The sequence below is a fragment of the Canis lupus genome, chromosome 19, assembly GCF_011100685.1.
Source record: "Canis lupus familiaris isolate Mischka breed German Shepherd chromosome 19, alternate assembly UU_Cfam_GSD_1.0, whole genome shotgun sequence".
NCBI classification, from domain to species: Eukaryota; Metazoa; Chordata; class Mammalia; order Carnivora; family Canidae; genus Canis; species Canis lupus.
The window spans coordinates 12,835,460-12,860,848 of NC_049240.1; the positions used below are offsets into that span (position 1 = coordinate 12,835,460).

Genomic DNA, 25,389 nt, shown 5'->3' on the forward strand with positions numbered 1-25,389 from the left:
TTTTACAGTCCCTTTATCTCTTCAGAGAGAATTAAAAAAAAAATCATACCAATCTAATTCTCTTTACAGTATATATTTTATTCTCATTTGTATTTTAATTAGTGATTCTTTCCCCTTTTTTTCCATTTTTCCTATTGAAGTATATGTTAGTGATGATATAGGTTTATCATAGCAACCTTATATAGTATGGAAAATTTAGATCATTAATAAAGGTGATGAATAAAAAACTGAATGAATTACTACTAAAGAAGATCTCTATTTTATTTTTTGCCATTAACATTTTGCTTTTTCTAATACAAGCTCTTATATGAGCTTCAACTAAACTAAAGTGAATTAAGAATACATTCAGGGTATGGGGATCATCTGCTATTTGTTATAGCAACATGCCGAGGAGTATCTCTTATCTGTTTTTTTGTAAACATCTATAAATCATAGGGATTGCATTTGTAAATATTCCTCAGTGTGTCATATAAATATTTTTCTTTATTTCAAAATGAATATTTTATTATGTTCTGTGTAAAAACATCCATATATTCTAGTGCTTATTAGAAGTAAAGAATCTTTGTTTCTTATCAATAAACTAGTGCCATAGAATCCAACTGCTTGCATAGGAATGGATTACTTAATGGAGACCTGACTGCAATATGTATCACTACAACCATATTTTAATCTTTCAGAAACAGATGGGCGAGATGAAACTACAATTTGAAAATGTCATCAAGGAAAATGAAAGGTAGATCAGTGAACTATTGATTATTTTATTGTTATCCTAGGTAACTTTGTTGTTATTTGATATTTTATTCATTAAGTATACTGGTTATGAGTGCAGACTCTGGAGCCTGATTTCCTTTTTGACTCCTAGGTCCATTACTTACTTACTAGCTATGCAACCTTAGACGTTACTTCATCTCTTTGTGCTTTAGTTTTCTCATCTATGAGTTGAAGATAAGAACTTATTTCATAAGGCTAACTGTAGGGGAAAACAGGGTATATAATAAACATTTTATAAATATTAGCATCATTAATAGCATAGTTATTTTAATCACATATGTTATGAAACATAGTCAAAACAAAAACTGTCAACCCACCATCCAGTTAAGAGCTAAAAATTTTACCAATACTGGAACATCTACCCATGTTTTCCTTCACTATCCCATTCTTCTCCTTCCCTCTGCTGGAGATTAACATTTTCTTGTATTTTGTTTTTATCATTCTTTGCTTTTTAAATTTTTTAGCAAGTGTGTATACCCCTAACAATATATTATTCAGTTTTGTATTTCTTTAAACTATATAAAAATCGTATCATTTAGTCTCCTGGAACTTACGTTTCTAAACAATATCATTCAACAAACAAGTACAAGAGTTTCAAGGGATAATGTTGCTGGGTTACAGATTATATGAATATTCAGTTTTATGATATAATACCAGCTTAATTTCCAAAGTGGCTATACCAATTTCCATTCCCACCTGTGATATTTATGAGTTTTTATTGATCTATATGTTTTTATCACTTATTCTTGCCACTTTTCATAACTTTTGTTAAGTCCTTTTTTTAAAGATTTTATTTATCTATTCATGAGAGACAGAGAGACAGAGAGAGAGAGAGAGAGAGAGGCAGAGATATAGGCAGAGGGAGAAGCAGGCTCCATGCAGGGAGCCCGATGTGGGACAGGATCCCAGGACTCCAAGATCACACCCTGAGCCAAAGGGCAGACAGCCAACCACTGCACCATCCAGGCATCCCTGTTATTTTTAAGTCTTAAAATGATTTTTCATTGTTCTAAGTTAACATTTCCCTGAATACTAATATGGCTAACCATTTTTCATATGTTTATTTACCCATGTGACTTTCTTTTCTCATTAAATGCTGTTCATTTCTTTTCTCCATTTTCTTTTTTTTTTCTTTTTCCCATTTTCTGTTTACCTTTTTCTTTTTAAGTTGTCAATGTACTTTATATACTCTGTATTCTGAATATTTGGTGATGTGTCAGTCTTATCAATGCATTAACAATACGGTAAACAGTAACCATTGTAGAAATTTCAGATAGGAAGAGATTTAGTATTACTTAGGGACTATGATCTTGAGGTCAGGAATTTATAGTGCTGCCACCATCTCTGTTGCTACTCCTACAACATCCTTTGCATAAAGCTGGAGACTTGCATTGGAAAGTGAGGCACAGGGTATTGACTGTAAGAGACCCTCATGTCTATCCAGTTTTGCTTGCTATCTGTCATACCAGTAGAAAAATATTCTCAGCTCACTTCTGTTTTCTATATCCCCTTCAAGTAAGCACTGGTGAAACTTTAATTCCACCCACAACTCCAGCTATAAGAATCTCTGAGAAATGTAGTTTTAGACTTTCAACCACTGTTCTAGAGGCTGGAATATAAAAGGGATGAGAATGAGTAATGTTACTACAGTCCCATACAAACGTGCTAGGCAATAGGTGTTTCATTTATCTGTTCCCAGGTTATGATACTCATTAAATGAAAAGAATTTTGTTTTGTTCTTAAGGTGGTTGAATCTATCCATCATTTTTCTTATGGTTGTTATTGTTTGTGTCTCTAGCAAATGTCAGCCTGTGATCATAAGATCTCATATTTTTGGCTAAAAATGTTTAAAGTTTCTTTCTATCCCAAGTTTCTTAACTTTAACTTTTAAAGATAATGCAGCTGGGCTGAAATCTGATATATCTTTTGTTGTTGACTTGTATACCTAGAACAAAAAGTAATGAAATTAAATTTTAGTTCTAAATTCATTTAAAGCATGGGCTCATTTAAAGCTAGCATTCTTTTGTTTGCATTTAGCTGTGTTATATAGCAGTTTACTTTTTTTTTTTTTTTTTTGATTTAGTGCAATACATGCTCTAGAACTCTAGAATTCCCATGGAATTTATATGTCTTGCTTGTGACATTTTGTCACCTCCTCCCTCCCATTTGAAAAAAATGTTTCACTATTTCTCATCTCTTCTAATTTCTGAAAGCTTCATATGTTTAAGCTACCAACGTTGGCTAAAGTGTAAAATAAATCTTTTAATTGGGTTTTCAGTTTTTCTTATTTGTTTTTCCTCCTGGAAAAATTTTTCTAACTTTAACTTTTTTATGATTTACTGTTCTTTCTCCAAAAAATTATTAAGCTATGCTATTCCCTTTTGTTGTTTTTTTGTGTTTTTTTTGTTTTTATTGAAGTTCGATTTGCCAACATACAGTATAACACCTAGTGTTCATCCCATCAAGTGCCCTCTTCAGTGCCCATCACCCAGTTACCCCAGCCCCCCACCCATCCACCTCCCCTTCCACTACCCCTTGTTCGTTTCCGAGAGTTAGGAGTCTCTCATGTTTTGTCTCCCTCTCGTAATTTTTCCCACTTATTTTCCCTCCTTTCCCTTATAATCCCTTTCACAATTTCTTCTATTCCCCGTATTAGTGAAACCATATGGTGATTGTCCTTCTCCGATTGACTTAATTCATTCAGCATAATTCCCTCCAGTTCATCCACATCGAAGTAAATGATGGGTATTCGTCCTCTCTAATGGCTGAGTAATATTCCATTGTGTGTGTGTGTGTGTGTGTGTGTGTGTGTATATGTGTGTGTGTGTGTATATATATATATATATATATATATATATATACACATCATCTTTATCCGTTCGTCTGTCGAAGGACACCGAGGCTCCTTCTATGGTTTGGCTATTGTGGACATTGCTCCTATAAACATTGGGGTGCAGGTGTCCCGGCATTTCACTACATCTATATCTTTGAGGTAAATCCCCAGCAGTGCAATTGCTGGGTCATAGGGTAGCTCTATTTTTAACTCTTGAGGAACCTCCACACAGTTTTCCAGAGTGGCTGCACCAGTTCACATTCCCACCAACAGTGCAAGAGGGTTCCCCTTTCTCCACATCCTCTCCAACATTTGTTGTTTCCTGTCTTGTTAATTTTCCCCATTCTCACTGGTGTGAGGTGGTATCTCATTGTGGTTTTGATTTGTATTTCCCTGATGGCAAGTGATGCGGAGCATTTTCTCATGTACTTGTTGGCCATGTGTATGTCTTCCTCTGTGAGATTTCTGTTCATGTCTTTTGCCCATTTCATGATTGGATTGTTTGTTTCTTTGCTGTTGAGTTTAATAAGTTCTTCATAGACCTTGGATACTAGCCCTTTATCTGATAGATCATTTGCAAATATCTTCTCCCATTCTGTAGGTTGTCTTTTAGTTTTGTTGACTGTTTCTTTTGCTGTGCAGAAGCTTTTTATCCTGATTAAGTTCCAGTAGTTCAGGCAGCCCCGGTGGTGCAGCGGTTTAGCGCTGCCTGTAGCCTGGGGTGTGATCCTGGAGACCTGGGATCGAGTCCCACGTTGGGCTTCCTGTATGGAGGCTGCTTCTCCCTCTGCCTATGTCTCTGCCCCCTCTCTGTCTATGAATAAATAAAATCTAAAAAAAAAAAAAAAAGTTCCAGTAGTTCATTTTTGCTTTTGTTTCCCTTGCCTTCATAGATGTATCTTGCAAGAAGTTGCTGTGGCCAAATTCAAAAAGGGTGTTGCCTGTGTTCTCCAGGATTTTGATGGATTCTTGTCTTACATTTAGATCTTTCATCCATTTTGACTTTATCATTTATTAAATAGACTCTCCTTTTTCCAGTGCATAGTCTTTCCTGCTTTGTTAAATATTAGCTGACCACAGAGTTGAGGACCCATTTCTGGATTCTCTATACTGTTCCATTGATCTGTGTGTTTGTTTTGTGTCAGGACCACACTGTCTTGATGATCACTGTCTTTGATCAACCTGAAATCTGGCATTGTGATACCCCCAGCTCTGTTTTTCTTTTTCAATATTCCCCTGGCTATTCGCAGTCTTTTCTGATTCAATACAAATATTAAGATTATTTGTTCCAACTCTGTGAACCAAGTCCATGGTATTTTGTTAGGGATTGCACTGAACATGTAAATTGCTCTAGATAGCAGAGACATTTTTACAATACTTATTCTTCCAATCCATGAGCATGGAATGTTCTTCAATCTCTTTGTGTCTTCCTCAGTTTCTTTCAGAAGTGTTCTGTAGTTTTTAGGGTATAGATCCTTTACTTCTTTGGTTAGGTTTATTCCTAGGTATCTTATGCTTTTGGATGCAATTGTAAATGGGATTAACTCCTTAATTTCTCTTTCTTCAGTCTCATTGTTGGTGTATAGAAATGCCACTGATTTCTGGGCATTGATTTTGTATCCTGTCACATTGCTGAATTGCTGTATGAGTTCTAGCAATCTTGGGGTGGAGTCTTTGGGGTTTTACAGTATCATGTCATCTGCGAAGAGGGAGAGTTTGACTTCCTCTTTGACAATTTGAATGCCTTTTATTTCTTTTTGTTGCCTGATTGCTGAGGCTAGGACTTCTAGTGCTATGTTGAATAGCAGTGATGAGAGTGGACATCCCTGCTGTGTTCCAGATCTTAGAGGAAAGGCTCTCAGTTTTTCCCCATTGAGAATGATATTCATTGTGGGCTTTTCATTTATAGCTTTTAAGATATTGAAGAATATCCCCTCTATCCCTACACTCTGAAGAGTTTTGATCAGGAATGGTTGCTATATTTTATCAAATACTTTCTCTGCATCTATTGAGAGGATCAAATGGTTCTTGTTTTTTCTCTTGTTGATGTGATCTATTACATTGATTGCTTTATGAGTGTTGAACCACCGTCTCAGGGATAAATCCTACTTGGTTACGATGGATGTATTGTTGGATCCTATGGGCTAATATCTTGTTGAGAATTTTTGCATTTGTGTTCATCAGGGATATTGGTCTGTAATTCTCCTTTTTGGTGGGGTCTTTGTCTTGTTTTGGAATCAAAGTAATGCTGGCCTCATCAAACGAGTTTGGAATATTCTATCTTTTTCTATCCTTCTGAATAGCTTTAGTATTATTTCTTCTTTAAATGTTTGATAGAATTCCCCTGGAAGCCAGCTGGCTCTGGACTTTTGTGTCTTGGGAGGTTTTTGATAACTGCTTAAATTTTGATTATTGGCCTGTTCAGGTTTTGTATTTCTTCCTGTTCCAAATTTGGTAATTAGTGGTTTTCCAGAAATGCGTCCATTTCTTCTAGATTGCCTAATTTATTGGTGTATAGCTGCTCATAATATGTTTTTAAAATCGTTTCTATTTCCTTGGTATTGTTTGTAATCTCTCCTCTTTCATTTGTGATTTTATTAATTTGAGTCTTTTCTCTTTTGTTTTTAATAAGGCTGGCTAGGGGTTTATTTACCTTATTAATTCTTTCAAAGAACCAACTCCTGGTTTTGTTGATCTGTTCTACAGTTCTTCTGGTCTCTATTTCACTGAGTTCTGCTTGAATCTTTTTTATCTCTCTTCTTCTGGGTGTAGGTTTTATTTGCTGTTCTTTCTCCAGTTCCTTTAGTTGTGAGGTTAGCTTTTGTATTTGAGTTTTTTCCAGTTTTTGGAGGAAGGCTTGTATTGCCAAATACTAATTTTTACTGTTTATTTTATTATTCAGGGTAGGGAAGATATTTGTTGCCTCCATAAGAGCCATTTTTCTTCTTTCATTCAACTCTGATTTTGTTTCAGTGTCAATGTGCTAATGGGAGATAGTTGCCACCACAATTGTAAATGATAAGTCTTTTATTTAAACTAGTTTGAATTTCTTTTTACCAGGGATTGGTCTAGGAATGAACATGAGACCCTATTTTTAGCCAGTGATGTATAAGAGAAAGTCTGTTGTAGAGCTTCTGGTACAACATTTTCTCCCTGATTGGGGAAAAAAGAAGAAGACAAGAAGAAAACTTTACCCTCTTCTGGCTTCTTGTCATTTTAGAAAGTGATGTGTGCAGGGAACCTGGGTAACTTAGTGGTTGAGTGTCTGCCTTTGGCTCAGATCGTGATTCTGGGGTCCTGGAATCAAGTCTTGCATGGGGTTCCCCATAGGGAAACTGCTTCTCCCTCTGCCTATGTTTGCTTTTTTTCTCTGTGTCTCTCATGAGTAAATAAATAAAATCTTGAAAAAGAGAAGGAAGGAAGGAAGGAAGGAAGGAAGGAAGGAAGGAAGGAAGGAAAAAAAAGAAAGAGAAAAGAAAGAAAGAAAAGAAAAAAAGAAAGAAAAGAAAAGAAAGAAAAAAGTGAAGTTGGTATAGCCATTTTGTAACCATGTGGGGAGATATCAAGATTGAAAGAAGGGAAAGATGAGAAACCCTATGGTCTTTATTACATTATCAAACTGCTGAAACAAATCTGGAACCACTTACTCTTCCGATTTAATATTAGATGAGGTAATAATAAATACTTACAAATGAATGACTATTTTAAGTACTTAGTAAGTGCCAGGCACCATTCAAGGAAAACAGTGATAAAAAAGACAAAAATGACCAGCCATCCTTGGGGAACCTGGGTGGCTCAGTTGGTTAAGCGTCTAACTCTTGATTTCAACTCAGGTCATGATATCAGTGTCCTAGGATTGAGTCTCAAGTTGGGCTCCCTGCTCAGTGGGGAGCTTGCTTGTCCCTCTGTTCCTCTGTCCCTTCCCCCACTAGTGTGTGCACGTGCTCTCTCACTCTCAAAGAAATAATAAATCTTTTTTTTAAAATGGCCATCCTTATTTTTTGTTAGTCATTTTATTACTTACAGCCAAAATATACTGATAGACTTACTTGCATCTGGCAGAGATTCATAAACTACAGCCTGTGGACCAAATCTGGCCTCTTATCTCTTTTTGTAAATAAAAGTTTTTTGACTCACAGCCACACTCATTCATTGATATGTTGTCCATGTTAGATACTGCTGTTCTTGTGCTACTTGAGGTGCTGTGGGGAAGACTATCCCAAAAGTCTACCAAAATCCTAAGCTTTATAAAGTTTTAAGTTTCTATTTCAAATCTTGTATAAAGCCAGAGCTACCCTGATTTCTCTATGTCTCTGTTTATAACTTTGTTTTTGTTCTGATTACTAGTCTCTAGTCACACCAGCCTTCTTATTTAGCTTCCTTAAATCTGGCAAACCAGTTTCCCCTGAAGACCTTACTGATTTCTTCTGCCTAGAGTGCTCTTCTCCAGACCACATGGTACTGTCTCCTTCCCTTTGTTCAGATCTTTTATCAGGAAAGCATTCCCTGACTACATTATCTAGCTATTTCCACTCTTGTCTTTCTTTTTTCTATAATACAATTTTATTTATGGCACTTATTTCTATTTGAAATTATTTGCTTGCTTATTTGTCTTACCTACTAGAATGTATCCTTCATGAGAACAAGGTCCTTGTCTATTCTTACTTAACTGCTTTATAGCTACTACCATCAAATAGTGCTCTTCTATGCATAAACCATATAATTCTTTATAATTTTGAGTTTCAGTTTCTCTAAAAAGTAAAAACTTAGAGTTCTTTTTGATCTCCTTTTGATCTTCTGTGATTTTATAATTTTCCTGACTTTTTGTAGTTACCTTTAATTCAATAGCAATTCTTTAATGACTCATCTTTATTGAGCCTTTCATTTTCAGTTTAGGTTTCATGGAAAAAAACAACTTTTTTATACTCTAATTTTACCACTTTGGGTCATATGTAATTGTGCAATCATAATAACAGGTTCATGCAGCTATGATATAGATTGACTGTTCCAACCTCTTTTTAATATGCCTTCCTGTACTACAGAAGCTGGAAACTGAAAACTAGCTCATGATGTGAATTAGGTTCTGCTAATAAGTGCTTGTAAGATACCTAAATTAGGAGATAAGTAGGAGGAGAAGCAGTATCTGAGGATCTATTTTTATGACTGAGAATCTAACGAGTATAGTGTGGCTCTAGAGTTGATAATTCTGGGTAGCCACTTCTATCAAAGCTAAGGCAGGGTTCCTGCAGGCAATAGCTCTCTGACAGTAACATCCTAATTCCAGGATCTCAGATAAAAAGGTGTGATCTTGGAACCAGTAGTTAGTATAGTTGCTTTCTGATTGTCTAGCTTTGTAACTGTGGTCTGTGTATCAGTTATTTTAGCAGATCAGTTTTGTAATTAGCTAAACCAGTAAGACTAACTTTTTTAGAAGTTGCACTAAAAAGCAGAGAGCAACTAATCAGTGTTGACAGCAGAAAAAATGAGTGCTACTAGTTGGTAATGATAACACTGACTACCTCCACAAAGCTTTATATGATTTCTCTTCTTACTCTCAAGCCATCCAAAATGATGGAAGTTTCTTTTTTTTTTTTTATTTTTCCAAGACTCTTGCATTTTGACTTTATTATTATATATTTGAATAAGTACAACTAGAACCAGAAGTCCTATTATCTTGTATATAATACCTCTTCAGATATTTGGTGAACATGATTAAATTATTGATGTCTAATCTTCAAGATTTGTTAATGATACATAAAACAAAACAAAACAATGGTTTGGAAAAGATTAAAAGTTGTTTGTAGCAGCTTTATTCACAATTCCAAAACTTGGACACAACCAAGATGTCCATCAATGGGTGATTGGATAAATACACTGTGGTACATCCAGACTGTGGAATATTATTCAGCAATAAAAAGAAATGAACTATCAGACCTGGAGAAGGTATGGAGGAACCCTAAATAGATACTAGTAAGTGAAAGAAGCCAATCTGAAAAGGCTACAGATTGTATGATTCCACTATATGAGATTCTGGAAAAGACAAAACTATGGAGACAAGGGGCACCTGGTTGGTGCAGTTCATTGGGCAGCTGACTCTTGGTTTCAGCTCAGGTCATGATCTTGGGGTGGTAAGATCAAGTCCTGTGTTGGTCTCCAGGCTCAGTGTAGAGTCTGCTTAAGATTGTCTCTTCCTCCCCCTCTGCCCCTCCCTTGACCATGTGCACAAGGCCTCCCCCTCTTGAATAAGAAATCTTAAAAAACCAAAAACAAAACAACTGTGGAGGACAGTAAAATGATCAGTGGTTGCCAGGGCCTGTGGGGAGAGAGAATAGGATTGGATAGGATGAAAAGGCAGAGGACATAGGATTTTCAGGGCAAACTATTCTGTAAGACACTGTAATGATGATGATACATGTCATTGTAGGATGTATAACACTATAAGAGTGAACCCTAACGTAAACTATAGACTTTGAGTGATTGAGTCTATGTAGGTTTATCATTTGCAACAAAATATATCATTTTGGTGACGGAGGTCATGCTGATGGTGCCAGGGAGTATATTGGGGAATCTCTCTACTTTCTGCTCGCTTTTGCTGTGAATCTAAAACTGCTCAAAAATATCTTATTTTTTAAAGAGTCACCTAAAATGAGCACATTAAAAAAATAAATCAGAAGAAAGCATGAAAAGAGAGAAAATCATAATAGGGCATATAGAAACAAATACTAAGGTAGTAGATGTAAACCCAAATATATTAGTAATTATATTAAATTTCAGTGTATTACATGCTACAATTAAAAGTGATGTCTTGGAGGAGATTAAAAAAAGAAACCTATTGTAGAATACACTTATTAGAGAGGTTCCTAAAATGTAATATAGAATGGATACAAAATAAAAGGATGGAAAATAGATATACCATGCAAGTGCTAGCCAAAAGAAAGCAGATAATATCAGACACAGTAGACTTTAATGCAGAACAGATTATTAGGAATAAAAAGGGGCAATGAAAAAAGATTCAATTTTCCCAAAAGATATGACAATTTTAAAATTGTAAGCACTCAATAACAAAGTCCAGAATGGAAATTTTTCAGTTTTTCTGTTATTCTAGAATTGAAAACTTCAGTGATAGCATTGAAGACAGACCAGTTAAATTTTTTAAAAGTACTTAAAAGTATCAATAACAAAAGGTGGTTTTTAAATACATTATTTTTCAAAATACTTATTTTTCCTGATAGAAAATGTTTAATAAGAGAAAAATGACCAATACATAAATATAATGACAATTTTTTAAAAGGCACCCCAGGTCCCAGGGAAAAACTGTGATAGTAGGAGATATAAACAGATTGTTCTCAGTAATTGGAAGCAACCAAAAAAATAAGAGTATGTAATATTTGAACGATGCAGTTAACCAATCTGTAAGAAACATATATTGAATACTAATCCCCAATACTCCAGAATACGTATTCTTTTTAAATACACATATAACACTTCCACAATCGACCAGTTCCAAAAAATATCTTGGGTTTTTAAAGTATCAATATTACTCTGATTATATTCTTTGATGACAGTGAAAACTATACTAGAAATCAGCTTTTTTAAAGGTAACTAGAAAATTCCCAACTGTAGTTTAGTTAAGCAACTTCTAAATGTTACTTATAGGCCAAGGGATTAATAATGAAAAATTAGAACATACTTTTTACTGGTTGATAATGAAAATCATTAAAGGTTGTAGGTTGCAGCTAAGACCATTCTTAGAGGGAAATCTATCTTCTTAACTATATGCATTAGAAATTCTAAAAATCAGTGATCTCTAAGAATTTGCAGAAGAGGTTAGAAAAAGACAGTAAGCTAAACCAAAATTATAAAACACCTGAGAAATTGGAGCACGTTGGGCAAGAGCCAGCAAGCATTGCAAACTGCAGGATGGGACACTTTGTCCCTAAGTACTTAAGGTACTAAAACAAAAATAATCTATACATGGGCAGTCCTTGTTATGTATGATAGTGCAGGACTAGAAAAATGACCTTGGAAGCTGAAACTCTGGAAAGTGATCTTAATAATCAGTGGATGAAAATTATGCTTTTTTCCTGTGACCTTTAAAAATTTTTATAAAAATACTGATAACTGTCTTACTGTTATTTAGAAGTGTATAAATACCCCAGCCCTTAGAACCCCGGTTCTAAGGAATGAGTTTTTTTACAAAGAAATAAAACACTTTAATTCTCAACGTTTCTAATGTTTTTAGTATACTAAATAAGTATTTTTACTATATTTTTCATTTCATTTAAAATTACTCTAGAGTATACCTGAGTTGATTTATAATAGGAATATCTGTATAATGGAAATAATGGAATATGATGCCATCATTAAAATATTTATAGGAAAGTGTTTTATAATCTGAAAGAATGCATATGTTTCAGTAATAGAGTTTAGAAGGCAGATTATAAAATATTAGCAGTATGGTATATCTGTTTTTAATGGAGAGCAAAAATTCTACTAGAAAATAAATCACACCATTAATAATGGTTTTTCTCTGGGACTTGGGATGTCTTTTTAAAAATTCTTATCATATTTTACAAAATATTTTTTAAAATACCAGAAATACTTAAACCCATGATTATATAGTCAGTTAATCTTCGACAAAAGAGGCAAGAATATGCAATGGGAAAAAAGACGGTCTCTTCAACAAATGATACGGGGGAAACTGGGCAGCTACATGCAAAAGAATGAACCTTTGTGTTGTTGATAATTTTAAGTACTTTTAAATTTTTTAAGTAGAGAATAATTAGCAAGCTCTTGTCCTTTCCTTAGGGAGTGATTATTTTTTTGTTGTTTCTAAAGTTAATAATCCTGTGAGTTTTATTACGTTTAATGAACTTATTTTTAATAAATATATTCTAAAAATTAGTATTGAATTTTTCTAGTTTCAAAGGAGATTTTTAATATCAGTAGGTAATTCTCTTTATTTTAAATAGATGCAGTTTCTTTGGGAAACTACCTTGAGATGTGTTTTATAAATAACCTCTGTTTATAATTTATGAATTAAAGGTTCAAGTTTTTCTGATATTATAAAAACTTTTTCCCTTTTAGGTTTCTATCATTTTTAAATAAAACAGTCTTTTTAGATGTATCTTTCTATAACTCTTTTGGTAGCTGTTTTAAAGCATAAATATCTATAATGTTAAGATTAAAATTGAACTTGCAGCTTTCAGAGTTATGGTCAAGTTTATGTAAAATATACTGAAAAATAAAGCCTCTAATTCTGATTTCATAACCAGCAACAATTTTATCCTACTCTGTTTATTAACTGGATCTAGTAAGATGTCACCTGAGTTCTGTGAAACACAATGAAGAAAATAAATAATTCTGCAGCATTTTATATCCCATTTCCTTTTAGTTAACTAGATGAAAAAAATAAATAAATGAAACCACTATTATATTTACAATTTTTTCTGAATGGCCTATTTCATCAATTAATAGTATATAATACCTAAATCTTACTATCTTGAAAAAATAAAATCTCCTTAGGATACACTGAGTTATTCTTGCATTTACTCTGACAAATTTAATGCATTTGAAATTGTTATATTTTTATTTTCAGAGCACAGTATTTAATGGTGGTTAACAATTCTAATTTTTGAGGTCTACTTAAAAATTATTTTTGTGTAAAGAATTTTTTTAAAGAATGCTTTTTGACCCAAATGTTTATTTAGTTTACCCTGAAATAGTGATTACCTCTTAGTAAAATGAATTTATATTATTATTGTGTCAACTGTTTTTTCTACAGGTTGCACAGCGAATTAAAAGATGCTATTGAAAAACAACTAGAGACCTTTCCCTTTGGCACAGACATGGGAAGTGATATATATACAGATGATGAAACAGTCAGGAATCTGCAAGAACAATTACAACTAGCCAATCAAGTGAGTGACATAAATTTTTTTAAATTAAATTCTGAATAAACAGAGCTTTTAAAATCCCTGTTATTCATTATTCATGAGTGGATAACAGAATAGCAAAATTAATACTTCGTGATTTTCTACAATTTACAAGAATAGTTAGCATGTAACAAAACTTATAATATGTACCTTCCCTGGTTGTTAAAAATATAGCTACTAAATATATATTTTAATTAAATCATAAAGCTTTTGACATGTTTTTTGTGTCTTATAGAAATATTTTAATGCCAGAAATGCCCTAGTGGCTCAGTGGGTTGGGCATATGACTCAATTTTGGCTCAGGCCATGAGGTCAGGGTCTTGAGATTGAGCCCTGCATCTGGCTCTGTGCTCAATGGAGAGTTGGCTTGAAATTCTCTCTCCCTCTGCCCCTCCACTAGCTTACTCGTGTGTGCATGGGCGCGCTCTCTCTCTCTCTCTCTCTCTCTCAAATCTTTAAAAAATAAGTTTTAACACGCAAGGAAATTTTTAAAGAAAATAACATACCTAAATTTACATTTTTCTGTGTTCTGGTATGGTATTTTCTTCAATTTTCAAAGATATAGAATTATATTTTTCTAAAATTATTCTTCTCTGAATTACCTTTTCTCCTTTTTTCCTCCCTCATAGTAGTTGAAATATTTGGGAAGCTATGGTATATATTTCTGTTTTCAACACTGAAATTCGTGATTATACATAGGGAATTTTAATTCACATTTTATATCCTAGGCATCTCATATCTTGTATGAATTTGAGTCTCTGTTCTACTTTTTAGCTGTATGCCTCAGTTTCTTCATTTATAAATGGAGATTACAAATTCTTTATTGCAATTTTTCTTTTTATAGTTATCTATGAAAAATCACTTTTTTATACCCTAGAAATTTGGTTTTGGAATTCTTATACTTATAAAAGTGATAATTTAATCAAACAGGCTATTTACCATAATAAAGGAATACATATTTAACACTGAATTTATTTTTTCATGTTAAAGGGAAGGAATTTGAAAAAGTAACAGAGGAAAAAAATAACGAGAAAGCATGCTCTTTCAAACTTTTAAGCTCTAGTTTGAGCTCTGTTCAGACTAATATTATCAGAAAGGATTTATAAATACTTATATAGAAATAAATGGAAATTAATTTTGGCTTATGAATGCTTTCTAACAGGCTATCAAAAGCTAGTGCACAAAATGCAATTCTTGGTACTCTGTATGTAAAAGAACCCTCTTAAATATATACAATGATTATTTGTCAATCATGGCTCAGTAAAACGTAAAAATTCTTTAAAAAGGAAGTGGAATGAAAACTAGATAAGATTTGTAGTTTAAAAAAACAAAACAAAAGCAAACCCTGTCTCTAAAAGGCATCTCTGCAGTACTTTTGTTGCTATAATTTCCAATGCTAAATTTTATTAAAACTTCAAAATTAGTCTTTTTTTCTTTTTAAAGCAAACTTGTTCTCTCATTCCTTACCTTTTTCTCCTCCTGTCTTACCCTCTCTTTGCCTTTCTCCTTCTACATCCTGCTCTACCTTATATTATGTCTCTGAAGACGGTCCTGTTTTTTGCTGCATTTTGAATCAGTCACCTCATAGAAGATTTGATGAGGTCTAAGTCTGAGCAGTCAAAAAGGAAAAAGCTGATTGGTTATAAACACAATTTCCCACAAAATCTATATTGTACTTTGTATATAAATATTAAACATAATTTCCCACAAAATCTATATTTTACTTTGTATATAAATATAAAACTGTAACTGGGATCCCTGGGTGGCGCAGCGGTTTAGCGCCTGCCTTTGGCCCAGGGCACGATCCTGGAGACCCGGGATCGAATCCCACGTCGGGTAGCCGGTGCATGGAGCCTGCTTCTCCCTCTGCCTGTGCCTCTGCCTCTCTCTCTCTCTCTCTCTCTCTCTTTCTATCATAAATAAATAAAAATTTACAAAAAATATATATATATAAAACTTTAACTGAATGAGAGTTTAGGCAGTTTGATGAAATATAAATAATATAAAATGTTATAACTCAATTATATCAGAACAGTAATAAACGTTCTGGTTATTATTCATATATATTTATGTATTTTGTTTTTAAGGTATGATAAAATACATAAAATTGTTTTGGAATCCCCATCACTAAATTGAAAGACCTTTGTGGAGTTTTTTATTTAAATTCAATTAGCCAACTTTTATTGTACATTATTAGTTTCAGATGTAGAATTCAATAATTCATCAGTTGCATATAACACCCAGGGCTCATCACATCACTTGCTGTTCTTAATGCCCATCACCCAATTACTCCATTCCCCTCCCACCTCCCCTCCAGCAACTGGAGTTAGTGTACAATCACTAAATTGTACACTTGAAATTTATATTACACTGTATATATATATATATATATATATGTATGTATATATATACACAGTTAACTGTAACTGGAATTTAAATAAAAACTTAAGAAAAAAAAAAAAGCTTTGTGTTATGAATGAAGACTAGTTGAATCCAAAATGAAGAGACAAAAACTAAGTTAAATACAATTTATAGTAAAAAAAAATAGAATAATTTTTTATATTCTGCTTATCAAAGTAATAAGCATAAAGAGTTTGACTATGCGGTATCTTTATTTCATAAGTATTAATTAGGTGTCTATTACGTATCAGGCACTGTGCTGATTGTTGAGGATATAATGGAAAGTGTTGGTTCCTGCTTTCATGGAACACAGGCTTTTATTAAAAAAAACCTCTGGTCAAACTTCTTGAATTTGTTTATTCTGTTTTCTAGCTCTGTGATCTTGGGAAATGTCTTCGTACCTTACCGTCATTTATATATGAAGATTATAATAATTCTTATAGAATTCTAATGGTAATTCAGAAATTCCCACAAAGCACTTAACGTAAGTGCCTAACCCAGATGTAAGTTAATAAATTTACCTATTTTGGAGAAGGAGGGGCAAGATGGCGGAAGAGTAGGGTCCCCAAATCACCTGTCCCCACCAAATTACCTAGATAACCTTCAAATCATCCTGAAAATCTATGAATTCGGCCTGAGATTTAAAGAGAGAACAGCTGGAGTGCTACAGTGAGAAGAGTTCGCACTTCTATCAAGGTAGAAAGACGGGGAAAAAAATAAAGAAACAAAAGGCATCCAAGGGGGAGGGGCCCCGTGAGGAGCCAGGCTAAGGCTGGGGCGAGTGCCCCCCCCGGACAGGAAAGCACTGTCCCAGAGAAGCTGGAGCTTCACCAATCTTCCCCGGCGCAAAGGCCTCGCAGGGAGTTGGAGCAGGACCCCAGGAGGGCGGGGATGCCCTCAGGCTCCCTGGGACACTAACAGACACCTGCGCCCTGGGGAGAGTGCGCTGAGCTCCCTAAAGGGCTGGAGCGCGCACGGCGGGACCCGGAGCAGCTCGGAGGGGCTCGGGCGGAGGCTCCCCGGAGAGGCAGCTGCGCGGCCAGAACGCGAATCCAACAGTGCAGGCCCCGAAACACAGGGCACCTGGGACACAGCCCAGGATCCGGCCTCCCCCCGGGACAGGCAGAGGCCGGGAGGGCCCAGAACAGCAAGGACACTCCTGCCCCGAGCTGAGCAGATCAGCGGCCCCGCCCCTGAGCCTCCAGGCCCTGCAGGCTTAGAGCTCTGTAGTTACTATGGGAGCTGACTCCCGGGCTCCAGAGCCGGCCCTGCCACTGCGGTTGTTACTCCTGGGGCCTCACGGGGTAAACAACCCCCACTGAGCCCTGCACCAGGCAGGGGCAGAGCAGCTCCCCCAAGTGCTAACACCTGAAAATCAGCAAAACAGGCCCCTCCCCCAGAAGACCAGCTAGACTGACCAGTTCCAGGGGAAGTCAAGGGACTTAAAGTATACAGAATCAGAAGATACTCCCCCCGTGGTTTATTTTTATTTTTATTTTTATTTTTTTGCTTTTTGATTTCTGTTTGCTTCCCCCACCCCCCCCTTTTTTCCTTTCTTTTTCTTTCTCTTTTTCTTCTCTTTTTTTCCTTTTTTTCTTTTTCTTTCTCTTTTTTTTCTCTTTTTTCCTTTTTTTCTTCCTTTTTTTTTTTCTCTTTCTCTTTTCTTTCCTTCTTTCTCTCCTCTCTTTTTCTCCTTTTCCCAATACAACTTGCTTTTGGCCACTCTGCACTGAGCAAAATGACTAGAAGGAAAACCTCACCTCAAAAGAAAGAATCAGAAACAGTCCTCTCTCCCACAGAGTTACAAAATCTGGATTACAATTCAATGTCAGAAAGCCAATTCAGAAGCACTATCATAAAGCTACTGGTGGCTCTAGAAAAAAGCATAAAGGACTCAAGAGACTTCATGACTGCAGAATTTAGATCCAATCAGGCAGAAATTAAAAATCAATTGAATGAGATGCAATCCAAACTAGAAGTCCTAACGACGAGGGTTAACGAGGTGGAAGAAAGAGTGAGTGACATAGAAGACAAGTTGATGGCAAAGAGGGAAACTGAGGGGAAAAGAGACAAACAATTAAAAGACCATGAAGACAGATTAAGGGAAATAAACGACAGCCTGAGGAAGAAAAAACCTACGTTTAATTGGGGTTCCCGAGGGCGCCGAAAGGGACAGAGGGCCAGAATATGTATTTGAACAAATTCTAGCTGAAAACTTTCCTAATCTGGGAAGGGAAACAGGCACTCAGATCCAGGAAATAGAGAGATCCCCCCCTAAAATCAATAAAAACTGTTCAACACCTCGACATCTAATAGTGAAGCTTGCAAATTCCAAAGATAAAGAGAAGATCCTTAAAGCAGCAAGAGACAAGAAATCCCTGATTTTTATGGGGAGGAGTATTAGGGTAACAGCAGACATCTCCACAGAGACCTGGCAGGCCAGAAAGGGCTGGCAGGATATATTCAGGGTCCTAAATGAGAAGAACATGCAACCAAGAATACGTTATCCAGCAAGGCTCTCATTGAAAATGGAAGGAGAGATAAAGAACTTCCAAGACAGGCAGGAACTGAAAGAATATGTGACCTCCAAACCAGCTCTGCAAGAAATTTTAAGGAGGGACTCTTAAAATTCCCCTTTAAGAAGAAGTCCAGTGGAACAATCCACAAAAACAAGGACTGAATAGATATCATGATGACACTAAACTCATACCTTTCAATATTAACTCTGAACGTGAACGGGCTTAATGACCCCATCAAAAGGCGCAGGGTTTCAGACTGGATAAAAAAGCAGGACCCATCTATTTGCTGTCTACAAGAGACTCATTTTAGACAGAAGGACACCTACAACCTGAAAATAAAAGGTTGGAGAACCATTTACCATTCAAATGGTCCTCAGAAGAAAGCAGGGGTAGCCATCCTTATATCAGATAAACTAAAATTTACCCCAAAGACTGTAGTGAGAGATGAAGAGGGACACTATCTCATACTTAAAGGATCTATCCAACAAGAGGACTTAACAATCTTCAATATATATGCCCCGAATGTGGGAGCTGTCAAATATTTAAATCAATTAATAACCAAAGTGAAGAAATACTTAGATAATAATACACTTATACTTGGTGACTTCAATCTAGCTCTTTCTATACTCAATAGGTCTCCTAAGCACAACATCTCCAAAGAAACAAGAGCTGTAAATGATACACTGGACCAGATGGATTTCACAGATATCTACAGAACTTTACATCGAAACTCAACTGAATACACATTCTTCTCAAGTGCACATGGAACTTTCTCCAGAATAGACCACATACTGGGTCACAAATCGGTTCTGAACCGATGCCAAAAGATTGGGATCGTCCCCTGTATATCCTCAGGCCTTTGGGATGCAGCAAAAGCAGTCCTAAGGGGGAAATACATCGCATACAAGCATCCATTCAAAAAGTGGAAAGAACTCAAATACAGAAGCTAGCCTTACACATAAAGGAGCTGGAGAAAAAACAGCAAATAGATCCTACCCCCAGCAGAAGAAGAGAGTTAATTAAGATTCGAGCAGAACTCAACGAAATCGAGACCAGAAGAACTGTGGAACAGATCAACAAAACCAGGAATTTGTTCTTTGAAAGAATTAATAAAATAGATAAACCATTAGCCAGCCTTATTAAAAAGGAGAGAGAGAAGACTCAAATTAATAAAATCGTGAATGAGAAAGGAGAGATCACTACCAACACCAAGGAAATAACAGACGATTTTAAAAACATTATGAACAGCCAAACGCCAATAAATAGGCAATCTGGAAGAAATGGATGCATTCCTGGAAAGCCACAAACTACCAAAACTGGAACAGGAAGAAATAGAAAACCTGAACAAGCCAATAACCAGGGAGGAAATTGAAGCAGTCATCAAAAACCTCCCAAGACACAAAAGTCCAGGGCCAGATGGCTTCCCAGGGGAATTCTATCAAACGTTTAAATAAGAAACCATACCTATTCTCCTAAAGCTGTTTGGAGAGATAGAAAGAGATGGAGTACTTCCAAATTCGTTCTTTGAGGCCAGCATCACCTTAATTCCAAAACCAGACAAAGACCCCACCAAAAAGGAGAATTACAGACCAATATCCCTGATGAACATGGATGCAGAAATTCTCAACAAGATACTAGCCAATTGGATCCAACAGTACATTAAGAAAATTATTCACCATGACCAAGTAGGATTTATCCCCGGGACACAAGGCTGGTTCAACAGTCATAAAACAATCAATGTGATTCATCATATCAGCAAGAGAAAAACCAAGAACCATATGATCCTCTCATTAGATGCAGAGAAAGCATTTGACAAAATACAGCATCCATTCCTGATCAAAACTCTTCAGAGTGTAGGGATAGAGGGAACTTTCCTCGACATCTTAAAAGCCATCTATGAAAAGCCCACAGCAAATATCATTCTCAATGGGGAAGCACTGGGAGCCTTTCTCCTAAGATCAGGAACAAGACAGGGATGTCCACTCTCACCACTGCTATTCAACATAGTACTGGAAGTCCTAGCCTCAGCAATCAGACAACAAAAAGAAATAAAAGGCATTCAAATTGGCAAAGAAGAAGTCAAACCCTCCCTCTTCGCCGATGACATGATACTCTACATAGAAAACCCAAAAGCCTCCACCCCAAGATTGCTAGAACTCATACATAGGCCAAAACCTGTTCCACTTCTCTTTTCAGATAGTTAAAAGAGAATAATGCTCTTTACCTACCAGGTCAGCATTTCTTAACCCTTTTGGTTTTGGGACCTCTCTTGAGGATGCTTAAAAATTACTGTGGACCTTGAAGAACTCTTTTTTGTGGGTTATATATCTATCAATGTTGAACATATTACAGATTAAAACTGAGAGTTTTTTTTAAAAAAATGAGGCCACATAAGAACACATTGTAATACCCATCAGAGAGATGATATCACATCATATAAACTTTGGAAAACTTCAATGTACACTCATGAGAAGATGAGAGTGGATAAGATAATGTCTTCATATTATTATGATCATAATTTTGACTTCAAGGATCCCCATATCACACTTTGAGACTTGCTATATTAAAAGATGAGTTAATGACTTGAGAAAACTCTAATTATAAAATGCCAAGTGAAAATAGTATAATATAAGCAGCACACTATATGACTCCCAATTGTGTTAAAAGAACAGAAATACAAAATCCTCTTCCAAAATCACATTTAAAAACTACATCCAAAATTTATAAAGATGGTTATACCCAGATGCTAGCAATATTTACTATCAGGTGTAAAATTGCAGGTTATTCTTTTTTTTTTTATTTTTCTGCGTTTTCCCACCTTTCTACAACACTTATTACTTTTACAAACCCGCCCCCCCCCCAAAAAAAAAATCTCATACTTTATCAGGAGAAGTTTTCTTCTTTAGTAATTTCTAAGACTTACATTTTCTTATGGAAAAAGATAGTGCTTTTAAATCCATATCTCTGATTTAAGAGTTAAATTTTAGCTATGAAATCTGAATAAAAAGAAAATTTCAACATGAGGAATTTTCATCTTTAGGTTTATTCCCTGAATCATTTTTTTGTTTTTAGTGTTTTGTTTGTTTCTTGAGAGGGAGAAGGGGGCGGGGAGGCAAAGGGAGAGATAGACTCTTAAACAGGTTTCACATTTAGCACAGTGGCCAATGTGAGGCTCAGTTTCACAACCCTGAGATCATGCTTTGATCTGAAATCAAAGGTCAGGCACTTAATCAACTGAGTTACCCAGGCACCCCTTCTCTGAACTGTTATTAATACAAATGCATACCATCAGAAATATTATTATATTAATATATTGTTAATATTATAACTTTACCAGTTTTACATAAGTTCCATTTTTATTTTTGTGACTTTATATACAAGAATTCATTCTCTAAAACAATACGATTCATTTGTACTATGCAATAGCCTGCTAATTAATGAATTCTCAATTCTTTTTGTTTTATAGGAAAAAACTCAGGCTGTGGAACTCTGGCAGACTGTTTCCCAGGAGTTGGGCAGACTTCAGAGACTTTATCAGGAACATATGACTGAGGCCCAGATTCATGTAGTTGAGAGTCAAAAACAAAAGGTAATCTTGGATTTCATGGATTTCATTTCTTATATATCAGTTTTCATAGCTTTCTTGTATATCTTCATTCTTGAGAAACTTAATTTTGAAGAGGAATGCTTAAGTGTTTACTGTGTTATTTATTTTAAATAGACTTTTGCTGGTTACAAATTTCTTGGACAGTTAGTTAAAGCAATGCCTAGTATACATTAGGTTTTATAATGTGATTAGCAGTGAAAGCTGTATTTAGTTGTAAAAAGCAATTTTAAGATGATCATGTATAAATGGACTCCCAAAGCTTTTATATATTTTATTTCCTAGCTTATGACAGGAACTATTCATTAGATTATGGCCAGTGAAGAAACCTGCTCAAATAAAATGACAACATCGTGTAAAGTGAAAATCTTGACACCCTTAAAGTTACCTCTAAAATAGATATCAAATGTATTTAGCATAAATTAATCAGAATAGAATTTTACAAAAAGAAGAGCCATAAATGGTTATTAAGGCATTCTTTCTATCCAAAGTTAGAATGATCTTTGTATTCCTTCTAAGTGGACATCTAAACTTTTGCTATACCACTGTTGACAAAAACTTATTATCTCAGAAGACCATCCATTCCATTGAAAAATCTGCCTCCTTGACCCTTCCATTAGTTATTTTTCTGCTGGGAACATTGAAAACTGTATTCCAATTCTGATTCCTTTTCTGTGGGTTTTGAGGAGGCATCTGTTGAAATACAGTGGATATCACTCCTATCTTCAATTCTCTTTTATCAAATTCCAGTTTGTGAATCTTCCTATTATTATCATCATACTCGGAAATTCTACCTAAAGGAGTTTTGTTTTTCAATTTTATTTTACTTTAAAAAAAAAACATAAAAACAAGTATATTGCAAAAATGTACAGCTGACATTGCCTGGAGATGAATGGTAGTTTTATACCACAGTTGTTTTATGTATGTATGTATGTGTGTATGTATGTATGTATATTTTTTATTGGAGATCAATTTGCCAACATATAGCATATCCCCAGTGTTCATCCCATCAAGTACCCCCTCAGTGCCCGTCATCCAGTCACCCCATCCCCCCGCCCACCTCCCCTTCCACTACCACTTGTTCATTTCCCAGAGTTAGAAGTCTCTCATGTTCCATCATCCTCACTGATATTTCCCACTCATTTTCTCTCCTTTACCCTTTAATCCCTTTCACTATTTTTTATATTCCCCAAATGAATGAGACCATATAATGTTTGTCCTTCTCCAATGGACTTTCACTCAGCATAATACCCTCCAGTTCCATCCACGTCGAAGCAAATGGTGGGTATTCGTCTTTTCTAATGGCTGAGTAATACTCCATTGTATACATAGACCACGTCTTCTTTATCCATACATCTATCGATGGACATCAAGGCTCCTTCCACAGTTTGGCTATTGTGGACATTGTTGCTATAAACATTGAAGTGCAGGTGTCCTGCCATTTCACTGCATCTGTATCTTTAGGGTAAATACCCAGTAGTGCAATTGCTGGGTCATAGGGCAGATCTATTTTTAACTCTTTGAGGAACCTCCACACAGTTTTCCAGAGTGGCTGCACCAGTTCATATTCCCACCAACAGAGCAAGAGGGTTCCCCTTTCTCCACATCCTCTCCAACATTTATTGTCTCCTGTCTTTTTAATTTTCCCCATTCTCACTGGTGTGAGGTGGTGTCTCATTGTGGTTTTGATTTGTATTTCCCTGATGGCAAGGGATGCAGAGCATTTTCTCATGTGCTTGTTGGCCATGTGTATGTCTTCCTCTGTGAAATTTCTGTTCATGTCTTTTGCCCATTTCATGATTGGATTGTTTGTTTCTTTGCTGTTAAGTCTTATAAATTCTTTATAGATCTTGGATACTAGTCCTATATCTGATAGGCCATTTGCAAATATCTTCTCCCATTCTGTAGGTTGTCTTTTAGTTTTGTTTACTGTTTCTTTTGATGTGCAGAAGCTTTTTATCCTGATTAAGTTCCAGTAGTTCATTTTTGCTTTTGTTTCCCTTGCCTTCATAGATGTATCTTGCAAGAAGTTGCTGTGGCCAAATTCAAATAAGGTGTTACCTGTGTTCTCCTCTAGGATTTTGATGCATTCTTGTCTCACATTTAGATCTTTCATCCATTTTGAATTTATCTTTGTGTATGGTGTAAGAGAATGGTCTAATTTCATTCTTCTGCACAAAGCTGTCCCATTTTCCCAGCACCATTTATTGAAGAGACTGTCCTTTTTCCAGTGGATAGTCTTTTTCCTGCTTTATCAAATATTAATTGACCATAGAGTTAAGGACCCATTTCTGGATTCTCTATTCTGTTCCATTGATCTATGTGTCTGTTTTTGTGCCAGGACCACACTGTCTTGATGACCACAGCTTTGTAGTACAACCTGAAATCTGGCATTGTGATGCCCCCAGCTATGGTGTTCTTTTTTAATATTCCCCTGGCTATTCGGGGTCTTTTCTGATTCCACACAAATCTTAAGATGATTTGTTCCAACTCTGTGAAGAAAGTCCATGGTATTTTGATAGGGATTGCATTAAATGTGAAAATCGCCCTCGGTAGCATTGACATTTTCACAATATTAATTCTTCCAATCCATGAGCATGGAATATTTTTCCATCTCTTGTGTCTTCCTCAATTTCTTTCAGAAGTGTTCTGTAGTTTTTAGGGTATAGATCCTTTACTTCTTTGGTTAGGTTTATTCCTGGGTGTCTTATGCTTTTGGGTGCAAATGTAAATGGGATTAACCCCTTAATTTCTCTTTCTTCAGTCTCATTGTTGGTGTATAGAAATGCCATTGATTTCTGGGCATTGATTGTGTATCCTACCACACTGCCGAATTGCTGTAGGAGTTCTAGCAATCTTGGGGTGGAGGCTTTTGGGTTTTCTATGTAGAGTATCATGTCATCAGCAAAGAGGGAGAGTTTGACTTCCTCTTTGCCAATTTGAATGCCTTTTATTTCTTTTTGTTGTCTGATTGCTGAGGCTAGGACATCCAGTACTATGTTGAATAGTGATGAGAGTGAACATCCCTGTCATGTTCCTGTTCTTAGGGGAAAGGCTCCCAGTGTTTCCCCTTTGAGAATGATATTTGCTGTGGGCTTTTCGTAGATGGCTTTTAAGATATTGAGGAATGTTCCCTCTATCCCTACACTCTAAAGAGTTTTGATCAGGAATGGATGCTGTATTTTGTAAAATGCTTTCTCTACATCTACTGAGAGGATCATATGGTTCTTGTTTTTTCTCTTGTTGATAGGATGTATCACATTGATTGCCTTACGAGTTTTGAACCAGCCTTGCATCCCAGGGATAAATGCCACTTGGTCATGGTGA

General features: G+C 35.7%; 1 protein-coding gene across 7 annotated transcripts in view; it reads left to right on the forward strand.

The window, feature by feature from the left end:
* The window catches only part of SCLT1 (sodium channel and clathrin linker 1), a 177,265-nt gene that overhangs the window by 25,336 nt on the left and 126,540 nt on the right, over positions 1 to 25,389 (forward strand). For all 7 annotated transcript variants that reach the window (XR_005373912.1, XR_005373913.1, XR_005373911.1 and 4 more), the window contains exons 5-7: positions 678 to 733; positions 13,389 to 13,524; positions 21,925 to 22,047. Coding sequence is in view for 4 of the 7 variants with exons in the window: in XM_038564635.1 (XP_038420563.1) it covers positions 678 to 733; positions 13,389 to 13,524; positions 21,925 to 22,047 (315 nt within the window). In the remaining 3 variants the exon portion in view is untranslated. The remainder of the gene's footprint in view (positions 1 to 677; positions 734 to 13,388; positions 13,525 to 21,924; positions 22,048 to 25,389) is intronic.